The sequence below is a fragment of the Parasteatoda tepidariorum genome, chromosome 8 (genome assembly GCF_982258835.1).
Source record: "Parasteatoda tepidariorum strain Cologne lab strain chromosome 8, Ptep-v5.0, whole genome shotgun sequence".
In the NCBI taxonomy this organism is placed as follows: domain Eukaryota; kingdom Metazoa; phylum Arthropoda; class Arachnida; order Araneae; family Theridiidae; genus Parasteatoda; species Parasteatoda tepidariorum.
This window is the reverse complement of record NC_141762.1, coordinates 3040223-3059339: the sequence shown is the minus strand read 5'-3', so window position 1 is coordinate 3059339 and position 19117 is coordinate 3040223. Positions and strand designations below refer to the sequence as shown.

The 19117-nt window shown below is 31.7% G+C and overlaps 1 protein-coding gene across 1 annotated transcript; it reads left to right on the top strand.

Annotated features, from left to right (window-relative positions):
• The first annotated feature begins 3882 nt into the window (after positions 1-3882).
• LOC147805237 (uncharacterized) lies at positions 3883-17420 on the top strand. The gene is made up of 4 exons (XM_087149725.1): positions 3883-4079; positions 9571-9791; positions 14880-15025; positions 17252-17420. The coding sequence occupies exons 1-4, from the start codon at positions 3956-3958 to the stop codon at positions 17304-17306; spliced, it is 546 nt and encodes a 181-aa protein (XP_087005851.1). The 5' UTR covers positions 3883-3955; the 3' UTR covers positions 17307-17420.
• Positions 17421-19117: the final 1697 nt, after the last annotated feature.

Genomic DNA, 19117 nt, shown 5'->3' with positions numbered 1-19117 from the left:
CTTAATCGTATGTAATGATACCATCCTAATGAAGTAATAGCGATGCTTGATACTTAAATGTAACATTTTTAAAAAAGTATTGCAAAACATTTTACAACTACAGTTGAAAGTAGTAAGGTTCGAAAGTAGTAAGAATCGAATGTAAACAAACTGTTCCACATTTTCTTTCAAATATACTTATCAATTTACGAATAAAAATTTAGTGCTTTATTCTCGTAGCAGTAGAACTACACAAAGGGCGACCGTCTAGGAAAAGTATCACTGAGGATGAAGAGTCACAATTTTATCTCTCCGCAGAAGGAATGACACTTTGGTTAGCGCGAAGTCGAGCATTTTACACTGAAACCGACAACCCTCGGTCCCTTCACTAAATAAGCAAAGTGGTCATCCACATGCTTACTTTAACTTCGAATATCTACTGGAAACCGTGTCTTACTGGTGGGACCCATAATAATTTTGAGTTTTAATAAATCTTCACAATTAAAGCAGGAGTGAGATATGCGTTTTATCAACAAAGATCGGTTAACTATTTCTTTTCAATTTCTTACCTTTTTCTTTAATTTCTCTATATTTTACGAACTCCGTGGCAGCTACACGGCGACATTGTGAACGCTACAGAGTGCTTGCAGAAAGATGAAAAATAATTATTTTTCTTTTCTACAGAAATTTTGCACGTAATATTTGAATCATGCATTTAAGTAATTACTTTTTGACGCTCTTAATTTACGCCGATAGTATCGTAAATCGATGTAATGTTTCGATCGTATTTTCGGCAGTTACTTATTTTACAACGTGGTTTTTAAATATTCCCATATATTTCAAACAATATGGAAATTTCGAATCGCGTATTTAAGTATTTACTTTTTAAGGCAATAATTCTATTGAATTATTGGCATTTATTGCTATTGATTTCTCTATAGTTTTTTAATCCAATATTTTTTATACCATATTATTTATTACAACAACCTAATCTCCAAACGAAACACGCATTTGAGACATCCGTTTCGAGCGATTTCGTCTATCTTTTTTTCGGCAATTACTACTACGGATTTCATGATTTTTAATTATTTTTTGATTGTGTACAAAATGCGAAGAAGTAAATACTTCATGCTCCCCCCCCCCCCCAGCAAAATGTGAGAATATCACTCATAATATTAGAATAAAAAATTATTACAAGTTCAATTTTCAAAAAAAGTACTTTTCTTTTTTTTTGTAAACACAGCGCTTTTGATATTCTAAATTAGTAACATTTATGTTCGTTATTATTAAAAGTATTTTGCAGAACGATAATAGAAAGTTTTGTCGCTGATAGTTCGAAAAAATTCTGTCACAGGGCTTACGAATTTGTTAAAGTAAAGGACTTAAAATTGTTGTATCTCTGATCACAGGAATTTATTATTGTGTTTATCGTAATGCATATAAATCAAAGGTTTCATAGTACTGCATATTTTTTAGATGCGAAATTCCAACCAAAAAGAATACCAAAATAAATAAGCATCCAATGAGCGAGCGAACAAAGCGAAATTTGTTTTTTTTGTGGGGGAGGGGGGGTTTAACGAGCAGAGGGTCAAACAGGATCTGGTCGACCTCCTGGATCAGACAATCCCATATATTGCGCAAAAAAATATGCATTTTTTACTCACATTTCACTTAGAGGCCCCAATTTCGTTACTCTTAAAATTATTTCGAGTTCCTTAAGCTAACACCTGCAGTCATTTATTAATTTTTTGTTTTGAAGTTTTTGAGCGGAAAGATTTTAGGCAGTTTTCTAATTCAATGTGGTACTACAAAGGATTTACAAACATGGGATTTATAAAAGGCACCTGCTTCATTGTATCCTAAAATGAAAATAGCCTTTTTACTTACCTTACGATTTCACAGAATCATTTTTAAAAAATATTAGAATTGTTAAGAAAGGCTATTGTTAAAAATTTCAGCCATTGAATTACGTATGTCAATGCAACATTTACGCAGATTATACTTTGTGGAAATGGTTGTGTGCTCTGTACTTGAATTGAAGGCCTGTTTGTTAGGGCCCATGTCCAAGAGTTCGTGGGTTTGATGCCTGCCTTCCGAAGACTCCCCGTGTAGTAAATGGTAACTGATGCACGTTGAATCTGTCGAGTTGCAAAGTCCTCCATGTTCCCATAACAGATCAATACGTCTGGGGGTACTGATCCAGGAGTTTCCTTGTCTTCTGGATTGGTTCAAAATGACAAGGCTACGGAGTTGAACATTAGTAGTCGTAAACCCAAATATTGGGCCGGCTGTTCAACGACGGATATGAAATAAAATACTTGAATTGCAGCCATGGTGGTTCAATATTCCTCATCTCAAAAAAAGTGATCCAGGTTCGAATCCCAGCTGTGACTAGTTGGTACAAATTCTCTATTCCTGACTCGCATTGACCACAGTGCAGACGTAAAGTATCCTCAGTGGTAGACGCATGATGGTTTAAAAATCCCTTTGCCGCTGGGCTAACCGTGGGAGGCTTTCGTGATTTTTCCTCTCCGTGTAAAGCAAATGCTGGTTAGTTTCATCAAAAAGTTATCCACGAACACCAGTTTGCCCCAATGCTTGATCCAGGAGGTCCTCTGAGTAAGATTCAAAGTGACCAGTTGATCATTGATAGTCGTAAACTCTGAATAGAGTCGACTGTTCAAAGCCGGTTATAAAGTAAAATACTTGAATTACAATTCAAAAATTGCCATTTTTGTCGGATAACAGACTTATGTGACACGAATCAAACGTTTCTTTCTGTTTTGCGTAAAAAGCAATCATTTCTAAAAAATCAACTTTTCATAAAAGACAAATATTTTCAAAACTGCTGTTATTCAACAAACGTGTCAGTTCTATCCCAAATTTTATCCTAAAATTAGTTGCAAAAGAATCAATCCTAAAAGACAGTTTATGAAACCTTCGATGATGGTCTTTCAAAATATATCTTTTTGCTTTAAAATAAATAATGCAGTTTCTGAAAGCTTTGATGAATTCGTTTCAAAGAATATCGTATTATAAATAAATAAATACTATTTTTAATTAATTATTTTTAAAAAGTAGTTTTCCGGATGCATTGTATCGAATTTTATAATTCTGTGCAAACATTCTATTCATTAAAAAGTTCTCGAGACAAGGCGAATTGCTCAAGGGGTCGCTCTCCTGCCTAAACTATTGGGACACTTATTTTCCAGATTGCGTACCCCCATATTTTGAGGGCCAGGAATCGAAGTCCATCATAAAAAAGATACTTTTATTCGGAAATGTACGTTGATTCGGAAAATGTATGTTTTTGTGTTTGATTACGTAACTTAAAGTTTCGTCAGCACTAATTACGTATCATATTTTAGTTTAGGAGAAAGAATCTTAGTATGTGATAAACCGATCATAATACCATCAAAAGTTATTCAGGGTGCTCCGTTTTTTATTTTGCGCACTGTACGTCCACTCACTATTTTCAAACTTAATTGGTTATTCATTGTTCCCCTTCTATAACGTTGAAATGAATACACTGGTAGTCATAAACATTACTGTTTATTTATTTTTTTCTTCTTCATTTTGTTTTGAAAGCAATTCGCTAACCCTTTCTCACGACCCAGTAATAATAATCTAACTTAAAGAAATTAGTATTTGTTACTCTGACCCTAGAGGTAATAAATTTCTGCTCAGTGGAGTCTTCTCTAGTTTGTGGTTAAAGTTCATTTTTGTTGACTAAAATGGGTGCCGTCCACTCTCAGGTGGTCAAGGTTGCGTGAAGTGAATCGCCTCCATCATCATCTTATAATTCTCCTGTTTCTGAACCCAAATCTCCACCTGTCCTCATTTCTTTGTTGCTCATTTCATAACACACTTTTTATTTGTTTATTTTTTTTCCCTTCCTTTTTTTATCGGTTTTCTCTCATTTGTGCTCGAGACTTGTTGGTTCGAAACTGGATAATGGTAGAAAGAACCGGGTGTCATGAGAGATTGGAAATTATGGATGGTCTTTATTTTTCTCGCGGTTTTGGGTTGGGTGAATGGTGAAGTAAGTTCGACTAAAAATGAAATCAGTAATTTAGGGAAGTCTTACAGATTCATAAAGAGTAAGTCCTTTTTATTATTTCATCTTCGTATAAATGCCTCAATATACATCAATATAAAAATCTAATGATGTTGTTGTCCGTGCATTTTTATTGGCCAGAAAATCACGTGGCAGAATCCAGTTTTTCCTCCCATATTGTTTTGGTTGTCATCCGCATGAAAATGAATAAAAATCATTGTTTTTCTATAAATATTTTTTGTACCCCTAATTTAAAGTTATTTTCCTGTACTGCTATCATTACGCTTGTAATTCTAGAGTTTAAAACTGAGAGAATTGTTTTTTTTTTTCTTTTTATTATTATTATGGAAATCTGCTCCACATTTTAAGATAAAGTTGTTTAGAAAGGTGGTCGAATCTTATTAACCGTTTTACAATCATTATTTTTGTTCAAATAAATTAATATATACTGTTATAAATGACAGTTAAAGTGATCTGTTAAATGATTGACGATCCACTTCAGATGCAAGAGAAAATAGTATATTTAATACATCCGCCAGTTTGGTAAAAGCGCGAAAATATTAAATTACGGTTGTGAACTCATCAAATTTGTTTGAACATTTTTTAAACAATATAACAATATACATGTTATTTTGAAAAATGATTACTTAGAAAAATTACTTCTGTTCACCATTAGATCTAAATATTTATAATACTAATAGACATTATTATTTTGACGTGGAGGCACAACCATAAGCAAACAGAATTTCATTTAGTACAGATATGTTAAGTGAACAATTTTGACTTTTGAGTAGAAAAACTATTTCCTGCCAAGAAACAGCAATTATTTCCAAGCAATCATCGGGGCTGGTAAGCAGCAGCGAACAGGTGACTTACAAGGGAAACTAGGGAAGTGTGACTCGTCAATTTTGAAATAAACTAGTGGGAAGTATGCCTTATGAAGAATAATTTTAGGGGGCAACATTCGTTTCGGCCCATAGAGGGTCCTATGAGAGAAAAAAAATAATTAAGCATGTAGAAAAATCGGTATTTCATTACTTCAATGCAGACTATTAGTTATTGTAATTATCTCATACTCCAATTAATTTTGTGCTACTTTCACGTACTATGTAATGCATATTTATTGTCAAATGTGATTTCGAAAATTTTATATAGTTTTTCTGTAGTTTTTCAGAAAAAAAAAATTTGCATTTTAAAAAAAAAAAAAATTTGGCATCAAATTTTTAAAATTTTTTTTTTCAAAAAAATTTCCAATATTAAAACTAGTAAACAGTAATAAATTTCATTTATATGAGAGTCGAAATATAACACGCATTTTCCCAAACTGATGGAATTTTTTCATATTTAATGTGTATCCAAAAATGTGATTTATGAAAAAAAAAAATTTTTCTTCATATTGTTAGATCTTGCAAAAAAATCTGAAATAATTTATGTGATTGCATAAAATTAAATTGCATTTATAAAAATGTTTTCAAATTTGTTTGGCGGGAAATTTGAACTTAAAAAATGTTTAATATTTCAATTCGATTTTTTTCATAAAAGATCAACTGTACTGTATACACAAAATTTGAAGTGATATGTCACTTTAAGTGGAAAATCCGTTGATATCTATGTCCTGTGAATTGTTCAATATTTAGTCAAAACATTGCTATCTTTATAATATTATTTTTATATCTGATATCCCAGCTAATTTTTGAAATATTTAACTTTAAAAGTTGGCATTAACTAGGATATCAGGTATAAAGATAATTGTATGAATAATATTTCAAAAATAGCAATGTTTTGACAAAATATTGAACAATTCACAGGACAATTTTTTTTAATAATATTTAAATTTTTTGGCAAAAAATTAAAATTTTTTGAAACTTATTTTTTTTTCTTAATTTTTTTACCAGTTGTGCAATAAAAAAATTTAAAAAAAATGTGTCTATTAAAGCGACAAAAACTTACAAATTTTGTTTATATAGAAAGAAAAGAAGAAAGAAAAAAAGAAAATCATTCAAGAAAAAAAGAAAATCATTGAAAACTGACTTATTTTTTTAAGTTCAAATTTCCCACCAAACAAATTTGAAGACATTTTTATAAATGCAATTTAATTTTATGCAATCACATAAATTATTTCAGATTTTTTTGCAAGATCTAACAATATGAAAAAAAAAAATTTTTTTTTATAAATCACATTTTTGGATACACATTAAATATGAAAAAATTCCATCAGTTTGGGAAAATGCGTATTATATTTCGACTCTCATATAAATGAAATTTATTACTGTTTACTAGTTTTAATATTGGAAAATTTTTTGAAAAAAAAAAAATTTTAAAAATTTGATGCCAAATTTTTATTTTTTTAAAAATGCCAATTTTTTAAAAAAAAATTTTCTGAAAAACTGCAGATATATAAAATTTTCGAAATCAATTTTGACAATAAATATGCATTATATAGTTCGTGAAAGTACCATAAAATTAATTGGAGTATAAGATAATTACAATAACTAATAGTCTGCATTGAAGTAATGAAATACCGATTTTTCTACATACTTAATTATTTTTTATCTCTCATAGGACCCTCTATGGGCCGAAACGAATGTTGCCCCCTAAAATTATTTCTCATAAGGCATACATCCCACTAGTTTATTTCAAAATTGGCGAGTCACACTTCCCTAGTTTCCCTTGTTAGTAATAAAATAAAGAATTTGTGTTTCGGATTAAGGATAAACCGTAAGCTTTGAATATACGAAATTCAACATGAAGCAAATTTTTACGATCGTAAACAAATTACGAACTCTGTTTTTCGATTTTTAATAAATTCAGAGGCATTTAAATAATGAATTTTCTAGTTATTTTAGAGAAAGTCAATTTTACAAATTAAACCAGAGACTATTGAGTTTTGTCAAATATGTCATCCTTGATGCTTGAATCAAAAAGCTGTTTATTGCGCGTTCTGTATATTTTTTATTCGTTATGTCAGGTTATCTGAATGATCAAAGTGATAGCATAGGCGGACTACGTCACCAAAGTAGTATTTCTTAGGTGAGCTGAAACCACGCGTTTATTTTGTTTATAGTTAGGTTTTTAAAACGTGTTACTATAAAACTATATAATTTAAAATTAACTGTAATTTAAATAAAAAATCTAAATGAATTGTAATTTAAATTAAAAACAAATTTTGAACTGAAAGGCAAAACTAGTGGAGAAATGGTACTAATTCGTTGAGGATAACTGTAACAAGAGCTCCAATACTATTGGCTTCAGTGATAATTAATTTTGGTAACAACTACTAATTGAAGTAAAACAAAAAGCTAAATTAATGGAGAAACGGTACTAATTCGTTAAAGAGAGTGTAAAAAATCATTAATCTATTATTAACATTATTGATGCTTAATTGAGGCTCGGGGGATAGAGCGTTCGCCTTCCAATGAGGCTGCACCGGGTTCGAATCCCAGCGATGACTGGTTGAAGCGAATTCAGCACCCGACTCGTATCGACTGTGTGCTGGCGTAAATTATCCTCAATAGTAGACGGATCATGGATCATTCCGTCCTATTGCCGTCAGACTAACCAAGGGAAGTTTTCGTGGTTTTCCTCACCGTGTAACGCAAGTGCCGGTTTGTTCCATTGAAAAGTCCTCCACGAAGGAAAATTCTCTCAATACTTGATCCAGGATTTCCGATGTCAGGCTCAAAATTACAGAGTTGAGCATTGGTAGATGAATATTCGGTCGGCTGTTTCAACGACGGTTATAAAATAAATAAAATTATGTTTAACTAATTTTAGTAAGAGGTACTAACTGAAATGCCAAAGAAAATAATAATAAATAAATACAATAAATAAATGCAATGAATAAACGTATGTACTAAAAAGCGAAATTAAGGCAGAAAATGTTCGTTTTGGAGACTGTTAAAAAGTCGTCATACTATATTATTGACATCATTGATGCTTAATTTTGGTTATAGTCACTACTGGCTTTACAGTAATTGGTGTAGTCTGTACAAATTAAATAAATAATGCAATTTCTGAAAGCATTCAAAATATTTTTAAACAATGTTGAAATATAAATGTGAAATTGTTAGAGAATAAAAATTCCCTTTGTTTATGAATGCAGTGCCTAGTCTAACTTTATGTGCACATTCAAGCTCGATAATGCTATTTCGGAAGATCTAGTTGAAACTGAACAATCCGAATATCGATGAATGAAAAATCATTCTTTGACCGAATCAAACTGTTATCAGATCAATGAAGGAATCAATAATTCAGCAATTCAATAAAAAAAAAAGGCAAATCAATAAATATAGTAAATGAGTAAATCAGCAAAATTTGAATCAATGAAGGAACGATTGATGAATAGACGAATTAAAATAATTTGTGCATAAATGAGTCAATAAATAGAATAATCAGTAAATAGTAGTGAATTGATAAAAAAAAGTGAATCCGTATCAGTAATTCAGTGTATTAAAGAATTAATTATAGAATTAAAAATCATAAGCAAAAAATAGGTGAATAAATAAATTAACAGATCAACGAATAAAGGGAATAGCTAATCATTAAATGAAAGAATCAATGAATGTGTGAATCAGCTAAAAAAATCAATAAAAAATGAGTGAGCCAATCAAAAAATTAATGAATCCATTGATCAACTAATAGTAAAACAGCTATTTAATAAATAAATGTATCAGCTAAAGAATTACTGATTCGTTGATCACTCGGTCGTCTCAGTGATTCCCCCATTCCCTGATAATTCGTTAAGGTGATGATTCATTGATCTTTGTTACACTTACGTGCATTCATTTGCTCGTTCATTCATTTATTCGCCGATTTGTTATTTTGCCCGATTTTTGATTTGCTTATTCATTGATTCATTATGTTTTTCAGTCTTAAATTCGGTGATTCATTAACTCGTTGATTTACAAATTCCTTGAATTAATGATTTGATTCATCCATTTATGATTTATTGAATGATTTTTTGATTGATTCGAAGATTCTTGAATCGCTCTTACTCCGTTAGTTATGATCATTATTACACAAATATACGTGTCATAAGAATGGATTGTTGTTACTCATCATCCCCCTGGTATAGTCACCCCGTCGCCTGAGAACATCGAAAATCTTTCGGGACAATTAATACGAAGGACTAGCGGGAAGGAAACAGGAGCAAGGTGAAAAAATGAAAGTTGCAGTAAATACCCGAAATAAAATTTTATTTTCTGTCTCTTGTAACTTCCGTAGTGAGTAACAAAGAATTAATAATGAAATATATTACTGAGGAATAGAAAAATTGGAAAAAAGTACAAGAAGAATTTTCAAAAAAATTATTTTTAATTCGTCTTTTTCAATATTTTTGACTAGTTACTGACATATGGGTGCATTATAAATAAATGCACATCTAAAAAGAGTGGTAATCTTCATATTAATATTTAAGATAGTTTCACTGTAACGCTGAGGACTTCATATTAAAGTAAATTAATGTGGAGAGACCGAGACAACTGGTTCTTCACTTTTCAACTAGTTGTGACAGGAAGACGTTTTATATTTTGCAGGTCCCATCCATGCCCTGAGACAGTGTAGGAAGCACCTGACATTTCTGGCCTCCATTGCAGTAGGGGTGTACGCTACTGTGGTCCTCAAGGAATCTCCCCTGACACCCTTACCTCTGCCTCCTATCGATGATCATCCTCCTCGTTTCAAACTCATCAGTCTTCCATCTCACTTGACCTCTTCCATTCACAAATGGATGAAACGGCAGGACGACACACAACAGGTAATTCTTTTTCTCACTCATAAGTAATTTAAAATTGAAAGAATAAAAAAATTGAGTTCAGGTAATAAAACAAATTATGGCAGTATTACTCTGGATTACACAATAGAGCATGAGAAGTACTCATGCTGGTGAGGAAGAATTGCCTCTTCGTGGCAAATTCGTTTCCGCATACATAAGTAATTGGAAATTGAAAGAATAAAAAAGTGAGTTCAGGTAATAAAACAAATTATGGCAGTATTACTCTGGATTACACAATAGAGCATGAGAAGTACTCATGCTGGTGAGGAAGAATTGCCTCTTCGTGGCAAATTCGTTTCCGCATACATAAGTAATTGGAAATTGAAAGAATAAAAAAGTGAGTTCAGGTAATAAAACAAATTATGGCAGTATTACTCTGGATTACACAATAGAGCATGAGAAGTACTCATGCTGGTGAGGAAGAATTGCCTCTTCGTGGCAAATTCGTTTCCGCATACATAAGTAATTGGAAATTGAAAGAATAAAAAAGTGAGTTCAGGTAATAAAACAAATTATGGCAGTATTACTCTGGATTACACAATAGAGCATGAGAAGTACTCATGCTGGTGAGGAAGAATTGCCTCTTCGTGGCAAATTCGTTTCCGCATACATAAGTAATTGGAAATTGAAAGAATAAAAAAGTGAGTTCAGGTAATAAAACAAATTATGGCAGTATTACTCTGGATTACACAATAGAGCATGAGAAGTACTCATGCTGGTGAGGAAGAATTGCCTCTTCGTGGCAAATTCGTTTCCGCATACATAAGTAATTGGAAATTGAAAGAATAAAAAAGTGAGTTCAGGTAATAAAACAAATTATGGCAGTATTACTCTGGATTACACAATAGAGCATGAGAAGTACTCATGCTGGTGAGGAAGAATTGCCTCTTCGTGGCAAATTCGTTTCCGCATACATAAGTAATTGGAAATTGAAAGAATAAAAAAGTGAGTTCAGGTAATAAAACAAATTATGGCAGTATTACTCTGGATTACACAATAGAGCATGAGAAGTACTCATGCTGGTGAGGAAGAATTGCCTCTTCGTGGCAAATTCGTTTCCGCATACATAAGTAATTGGAAATTGAAAGAATAAAAAAGTGAGTTCAGGTAATAAAACAAATTATGGCAGTATTACTCTGGATTACACAATAGAGCATGAGAAGTACTCATGCTGGTGAGGAAGAATTGCCTCTTCGTGGCAAATTCGTTTCCGCATACATAAGTAATTGGAAATTGAAAGAATAAAAAAGTGAGTTCAGGTAATAAAACAAATTATGGCAGTATTACTCTGGATTACACAATAGAGCATGAGAAGTACTCATGCTGGTGAGGAAGAATTGCCTCTTCGTGGCAAATTCGTTTCCGCATACATAAGTAATTGGAAATTGAAAGAATAAAAAAGTGAGTTCAGGTAATAAAACAAATTATGGCAGTATTACTCTGGATTACACAATAAGTGGTTTGCAATTAAATTTTTTGAAAAAATTTCTTTCAGCATTTCGAACTAGAGGGAAAAAAAGTGGAGAATTGAGTATTAAGAAGGAAAAATTATTTGCAATGATTCAATAGGCATAGTGTTCGCATCCATTACAACACACCTAAATTCCAATGTCATCCATGACTGGTGTGCTTAAATTTAATCTCCGAACCAAACTAACAACAGTAATAATTTATATAACCACGGTATAATGAACAGATTAATATCCCATGGCCTGTAGTCGGTCTAACTGTGGAAGGTAAGAGCTTGAATTAGTAATATTAACTCAAATTTAGACACTGACGGTAAGGAAATAAGAAAATGTTAAATGCTACATCTGACGAAAAAAAAAACAACGATAAAATAGGAGGAAAGATCATTAGAAAACTTTGTGGCAAATCCATGTGAAACGAAAAAGGCAACCCCTTAGTGAGTTAATAGGTGATTATGTTACAAATTAATTTAGTTAGTGAATCTGAGACTTATTTAGTCACTTACTTTCTGAGTTAATAAACTATTGAAAATATAGTGAAGAATAATGTCACCATTGCTTAAAATCCATTTATTAACAGGGTTTTTCAGAATATCTAATAGGTATTCTCATGCTCATCTGGAATAATACCTATTATTATACGTTTTGTACTATTTATGTTGTTGTTGCTGCTTATCCTCATAGATCTGACATTAGTCAGATCAACTCCAAAAAGTTGTTGACAGTCAGAAAGTCGATGACAAGAAGGGGATCGGAAATTAAGTCCGCCCTGGACAGTCCGACGCAATCAAGTATATGTTTTGGTGAGGCTGGATGGACACATCATTTTTTACAAGTCGGGTAAATTTTTGTACCACTTTCGAGTGTTAGACACTTTAGGTGACCAGTTGAGAATCTGGCCAAGGCAGTCTGGGACCTTCGATCGCTATTGATTCCGAGAAGGGTGCCAGGTTGCGGTGTACCATTGGTGCGTAGGTGGAGTTTGCCAGATTGATTTTTGTCTATATTTTTCATTGGAGTAAAGTTCCTGATAAGTAAGTGATAACCCGGTGGGCATATCTTCCTCACTACTTTCTTTGGCCAATCTATCTGCTATCTCGTTGCCACCAATATTAACATGAGTACTATTTATATATGAGTTTAACATTTAGAGATGTTACTGTGTTGACTTCCACCGGTGAATGTTGACAATCACATAGTTGCTTTGGTAAATGTCCAGAATATATATTAGATCCAGTTAAGTGCTACTGCCCAGTATGCATATTACCGATATTCCGATCACTCATGTTTCTCTTAATCTATCCTCAGCAGATATTAAAACCTCGAATGAAATATTATAATATTAAATCGGATGTAACAAATATTTCGACAATCACCGAAGCGACTAAGTGATGGTTGACATTCATCGTTGAAAGTCGACATTACGACTATGTCGAGTCACGGTGACACAGACACTGTTTTGTACTTAATGAATATTAAACCAGTATCTTTTTTCCTTCCTTCTTTTTAATCTAAAGTACATTTCTTGAATGATTCAAGCTCTTTGCACTTCGTACAAGCAATTACAACATCGTGTTTTATTTATTTTAAAAAGTGCAATTTATTACGAAAAAAGGATTGTGTGTCTTATAACTTAGAAATAAAATGCTGTACATAATTGAGGAAATAGTTTTAGTGAATAAAAAATTTGTAAGTAGCTTAGGGGCAGAAAAAATTGTCATTTACTTCTATTTTGTTTCTCCTTTTTTGTAAACGCTCAAATGAAATAACAATAAGTCTGTTTTTTTTTTTTTTAAAAAAACCGTTTTGTAAGATGACACTTTAGATTCTAACTTCATACAGTTCTCTTTTTAAAAATTATGAAAATGGCGAAGAATGAGGAAAAGCCACAATTTTTCAAAATTTAATCGTTTGTAATCTTAATTTTAAATATATGAAAATTTACACCTACGCTGTAAGTGGATAATTCATATATTATCCACTTACAATGGATCCCATGACATATTGGTGTCCCTTGTAATAAAGTCGCAGATAGCTTTACTAAAAAGGGAACTGAGGTTGCAACATCAGAGTACTTCATTAAGAGATTTTTTCTCTGAAGAAACGTTGCAACTATGGTTAATACCTCCTGTTCACCACTGGTTTGGGTGACTGTCAGTTATAATATATAATATCAATTCTGCTCTTGCTCTAGAGTTTAAAGGTCGGCACTTTCGCGATTCATCAGTGACCATTTAAAATTTAGGCGTAAAGTCTTCCCAACATTTAAAACCAGCTTTTCTCGATTGTAGGAATTTTCCTTAGAGGAAAACCAATTTTAGTGCATGACTTTGTGAGAGCGTTTTGTCTCATGGATTTCATATCGCTGAGCTGCAGTTCATGACCACATTATTAGACACCCTATAAGATTCCATGTAAAGTCTTAGTTATCGGGTGATACTCTATACAGATTGATTGTTTTTACGCGACTGAAACCGGTGTTTACTTTCGTGTAGTATCAATTGGTTAACATTGTAATGCAATACGTTAAAAATAAATACAAACAGGAACTACATAAAAAATCTCCTGGATAAAAACCCATTACATGTATGTTTAAATATAAAAGAAGTACCTATAAACTCGTGTAAACCATGTCGTTATTAAAAAACTACAGTACATCGAACAGTTTGGTCTAATTATTATGATATACCAATATAATACCTGATGTAATAAATATTCTATATTTAAATGATCTATCGTCTAATTTATCCAATCGTGGAATTTATATTATATATCGTTTAATTTAACCAATAGATATACACAAACGCAAACCGGTTTCAGCCGCGTAAGAACAATAAAGTTGTACAGTATCATAGAATCTTATAGTGAGTCCAATTATTTGATGAGGGCTGTATACTTTGAAGGATTGGAAGCAACAACAATATATATATTTCAGATTTATTTTTAATTTAATAGTCCTTTTTCTTAATGTATAAGCTTTTGTTCATGCAATTCTTTCAATTTAGCTTTATAATACATATGTTGAATGCAGGTCGAATTTTCTAATCTTCAATATTTTGCGGAAGTAAGGGGACCGACTTACACACATTCGTTGGTGATGAAATATCGAAGGAAAGAGATATGAATATATCTGTATCAAATAACCCCTTTCAAAAACTATTTTTAATATGTTATTTACAGTTAATTCTAAAACAGCATCTGTGTTGAACAGTGTTGTCATGCGGATTCCTCTCTGCAAGGTATTCTATTTCATCCTCTCGTCTGCTCACAAAAAAAAAACGTCTTCATCCCCAATCCCAAAAATTCAAAATTCTGCACTTTTTAAAAGATTTAAATCAACATTTTGCCACGCCACGCATCCTAGTATCATTTGTCACGAATATTTCCCGTTTTTTAATAATTTTTTTCTTTTTTCGTCATTTTTTCATTCCAATACAATTCAATATTTTCCCTGAAAAAAGAAAAAAAAAATTTAATTTTAGAATTTTTTTTCTTCTTTTTTGGTAAAAGAAGCTTCTTAGAGCAATTAAATACTCGGATTCCTGGTGAGAGGTTTTTAATTTAAATCCTTGTCCTTAAATTTGTATTGAATTTATTGCAGATATTAAATGATACTCCATCATGGATCATCCGAAGACCATCTTCTTTTACTGAAAATCTTCTCCGATTTGGTAGAGATCTTGGGAAGGATGAATTGTCTCAAATATTGATCAACGAAGCCGTGAGTCGAACATTGAAACCTCTCAAGTAAGACATTATTATTGACACAATGAATGAGATTTCATTTGCATCATTAATTTTTTGATGTCTTTTAAAGGCTCTTTATTGTAATATGCGCTAATTAAATGAAATACTATCTGAGAATTATATTTTGGGTGATATTCACATGTTGCAAAATGGAGTAGCATTTTAATTTGTTTTATTAAACTAATGAATTATTTTTAAATTTTAATGACGATATACACGGTTATTCATGCAAAAATTTCAAGGGTATATTGGAAAATATATTAACTCATTCCTAAATGTAAGAAAAAATGTTTTTAAGAATGAATAACCTTTCGATTTGTTCATATCAAGTCATGGCTTTAAGTTTTAGGTTGTATTTATATATTTAAAAAAATTTAATTTTCAAGCGTTCATTTAAATTTTAGTTTTTGTATCAATTTGCATGCCTTTTATATAGTAATCTCCCGTTTCTTGACTCATCTTTCTCAGGTTTTAAAGGTTGGCTCGAAAATTGGATCGTATTTGTTCACAGTGAAAATCTTGCTAACACCTCTTTTATTTTATTTCATTACCGGTGTTGAACAGCCGACCCCATTCTGAGTTTACAATTATCAATGTTAGTAACCTTGTAATTTGGAGCTCCCCCCAGAAGACAAGGGAACTACTTTATCAAGCATTGGGACAAACTAGTCTTCGTGGAGAACTTTTTCATGGAACTAATCCGCACTTGCGTTACGTGAAGAGGAAAAACTTCGAAAACCTCCAAATGATTCTAAGCCATGATCCGTTTTCCAGTGAGGATATTTTTTGACAGATTTGTGGTCGGTGAAAGCCGAGAGCAAATTGTTTGAGCTTTTTTTCTGAAAATTTCCTTTTTCTTTCTTCTATTTTTTGGCGTATATAATGACTATAGATGTAAATTTTAATATTTAAATTTAATATTTTTAAAAATATAGAAGCTCGATTCAAAAGAAATGAAAACTGTCGCCTTTCCATTTTTTTTTCGAATATACATTGATTAGTTTTATTTTTATTTTCAGTTTTTAAAAAAAAAATTTAAATATCGTCTTTCAAGAAAAAAATAACAATGGCGATTGAGAAGTAGTGGGGATTGGTGAGCAAGGGGACAAAGCATCCGAAGTATGTGTATAAAAACGTTATCAAAATCTTGCGTATCCTTTACAAGTTCTACTTAAAAAAGAGGAAATAAAAATCTTAAAAACAGGTTATTAACTGAAATTAAAGAAAGAAGAAACAAACCGTCTTTCAATTTTACCTCATGCATAAACATCAATTTCGTACGGATTGATCTTCTTTTTGTCTCGTCTCGTCAGACATTGAATTTTTTTTCTTTCTTTTTTGTATTTTAAATAAAAATGTATGACCCCTTATTTCCTATACAAGCTCCAGTTTCCCCCTCAATGCACCATTTTAACGTTAATCACTACCAGATGAATAGGAAAAGGGCAATAAACAGACAGATTAAACCTTTTATTTTTATTTATTTGTTGACGTTAAACAGCCGACCCATTTTTGAATTTGCGACTGTGTTCAGCGACGTAACTTCGTCATTTTGAAACCAACCCAGAGAACGAGAAACTCTGGCATTAAACATTGTGACAAACTAGTCTTTACCGAGAAACTTTTTGCTTTAACTAACTCACATTAGCGTTACATGGAACAGAAGACCACGAAAACGTGTCGCAGATGGTCCGACGGCAAGGGGATTCTAACTCAGTCTACCTGTGAGACATTTTTTGAGTAATGTTTTTGTGATCGTTACGAGCCGGGTGCATACTTCGTATCGCTAGAATTTGTGCATGTTTTGTTATCGAATATTTGACAAGAAAAAGTTGTTTTTTTTTTATATACATATATAGTGTTCCGCAGCCAGCGGCATTACATTTAGAATACTATAAAAAAAATGGAAACCAAGAAAATTACTCATATTATTATAGTGGCGCAAACCAGTGTCCTTTCAGCTTCATCCTCAAGTAAACTGGTTGTTTATATTTTTATTGCTCTCATTGAACTCAACGATGGTTCTCAAGGTTCGTCTTTTGCGCTCACCTAAATATTAATTGTCAACCTTCAAAATATTTAATTTATTGACCATTCTAAAAATATGAGCAAATTCTGATCTCTGAATCATTATTACATATATATCAGCATTATATCTCAGTCATCTTCTAATAAATTCGAAAATTCACTTTAGATGATTCTTAAAATGTTTGTTCTTTTTCTTAGGTACCTTCCTCACCTGCTTGGAATGAGAAATTTTCTGCTCAAATGGTGTCACTGAGGAACCTTTTTTCGTAGTTCTGTAGGATGGTTGCATTTATTTATTATTTTTTGTCTATAACATCTCTTCATTAAATCAATAATAATAAAAAGAGAATTATTCATTAGAAATTTCTTGACATGTATAAGTATAGTTCTTCTCTTGACAACCGGAAATGTAAGTCCAGAATCTCCAAAAAAGTCTATAAAGATGCGAATAATTTTTTTGAAGCAAAATGGCGATAACATTGTGTATGAAAAGCTTAAGTTTTTCCAAGACTTTGCATATACCATCTTGCCGTGAAGAATTATCTGGACTTTAAAACACACAAATAACTTAAATATTTTAAGAGTTATTAAACTTTTTTAAGCATTGCCAATTTGATGATATTTTCCCTCCTATATGGAAATTCTCAAAATCAATACTTTATTCTCACTTTTTACAAATTTTTATGAGCCCAGGTAATTCAGCATGAGTGGAAGTTTTTTAGTATTAAAAAATTAGAGCACGAACGCTTTTCATTTTCTGAAAACTGGCTTTTCTCCGTGTTGACGTTTTGCGCCATTTTCAGAGTAAAAATTTGTGGAAAGGTCAAATTTTAGATAATGAGTCCAAAAGTTATTGTTGTTTTCGAGTGAGTCCTATGATGGGGGTGAAGATTTTAAACTAATTGTTTATTTGAATTTCTCTATCCGTATTTAAGTTACTATTGGCCGATGGAGATTTCCCACGGTAGTTTTATTCAATCGAAGACTTTGAGATGCTCTAGAAATCTAATTTTTGCCCTTTCACGTGGTTCTAATTTTGAGTGACGATAAGCGTCGCCCTACATGGTTTACCTGTATCATGGTCAATTTTTTTCTGTGCACTGTGCTTAATTTAAAATTTCCGATGGAAGAATTTTGCTTGAAAAGTTTAGCATCAGTGAGTCTTGTTTACCAGCACAACAACAACAGCTAGCTCATTTTTAAATACTTACTGGATATGCCATAATATTTTCCTTAGGGCAAAATTTTTTATAAAGATCAGTTCAAATAAAAAAAATTATCCCTTTATGAGTTAATTGTTTGAAAAGAATTTTTCGACAAGCGGCTAAGGGAAGGACGATTCCATAATTTAATTTATAAAATCAGCGTGCGGACCGAATGGAAAAATAGGAAAGGAGAGAAATTACGAGGAGGATATTAAGGATTTTTTCATTTGCTACTTTGGCTAAATTATAGGTATTCCTCTCTAACGAATACTTATTTAAGCTACTTGTTAAATATTTTGGGTTCTTTGCTGTCATCAATATAGAACGGAAGGTGTGAAATGGTCTGAATGGCTGATTGTGTTAAGATAGGTTCAGCAATTTCTAATTTGTACAAAAAAAATAATAAAATAAATAAAATATAAAAATAATTATTATTACTATATTAAAACAGTTGGTTTTCATTATTTTTTTTAATTTGTTTTATCCAGAATGTATGATGTCACATTTCTTTTTTACCTTTCAAGCATGAACAAAATTGTTTGAAACCCTTCTGATATTTGAGAACAACCCCTCTCAGGATCAAAAGAATTTTTAAAAAAAAAAAAAAAAAAAAAAAAACTTTCCTGGTGTTTTTCTTACGAAACCAATATTAAAAAAAAATTTCTTCATTTTTTTTACTGTTTTACGTTTCTTTACTCAAAAAAAATTTTAAAGATAATGGAAAAATCACCGCTAAAATTTAGTATGGGGGATTATTTTGAGAGGCAAACGTTGCTCACAAGAATCCATTGAGAAGAAAATATTGCATGAAACATTGCCCCTAGACGCTAGTAATTTAATTTGTGGTGCTGCCATCTAG

What these genes read in the sequence shown, in the direction of transcription:
- LOC147805237 (XM_087149725.1), top strand. Translation starts at nt 3,956, where the DNA reads ATGAGAGATTGGAAATTATGGATGGTCTTTATTTTTCTCGCGGTTTTG. An exon ending in GTCTTACAGATTCATAAAGA is followed by an intron (nt 4,080 to 9,570) that starts GTAAGTCCTTTT and finishes TATATTTTGCAG; the next exon opens with GTCCCATCCATGCCCTGAGA. An exon ending in CGAACATTGAAACCTCTCAA is followed by an intron (nt 15,026 to 17,251) that starts GTAAGACATTAT and finishes TCTTTTTCTTAG; the next exon opens with GTACCTTCCTCACCTGCTTG.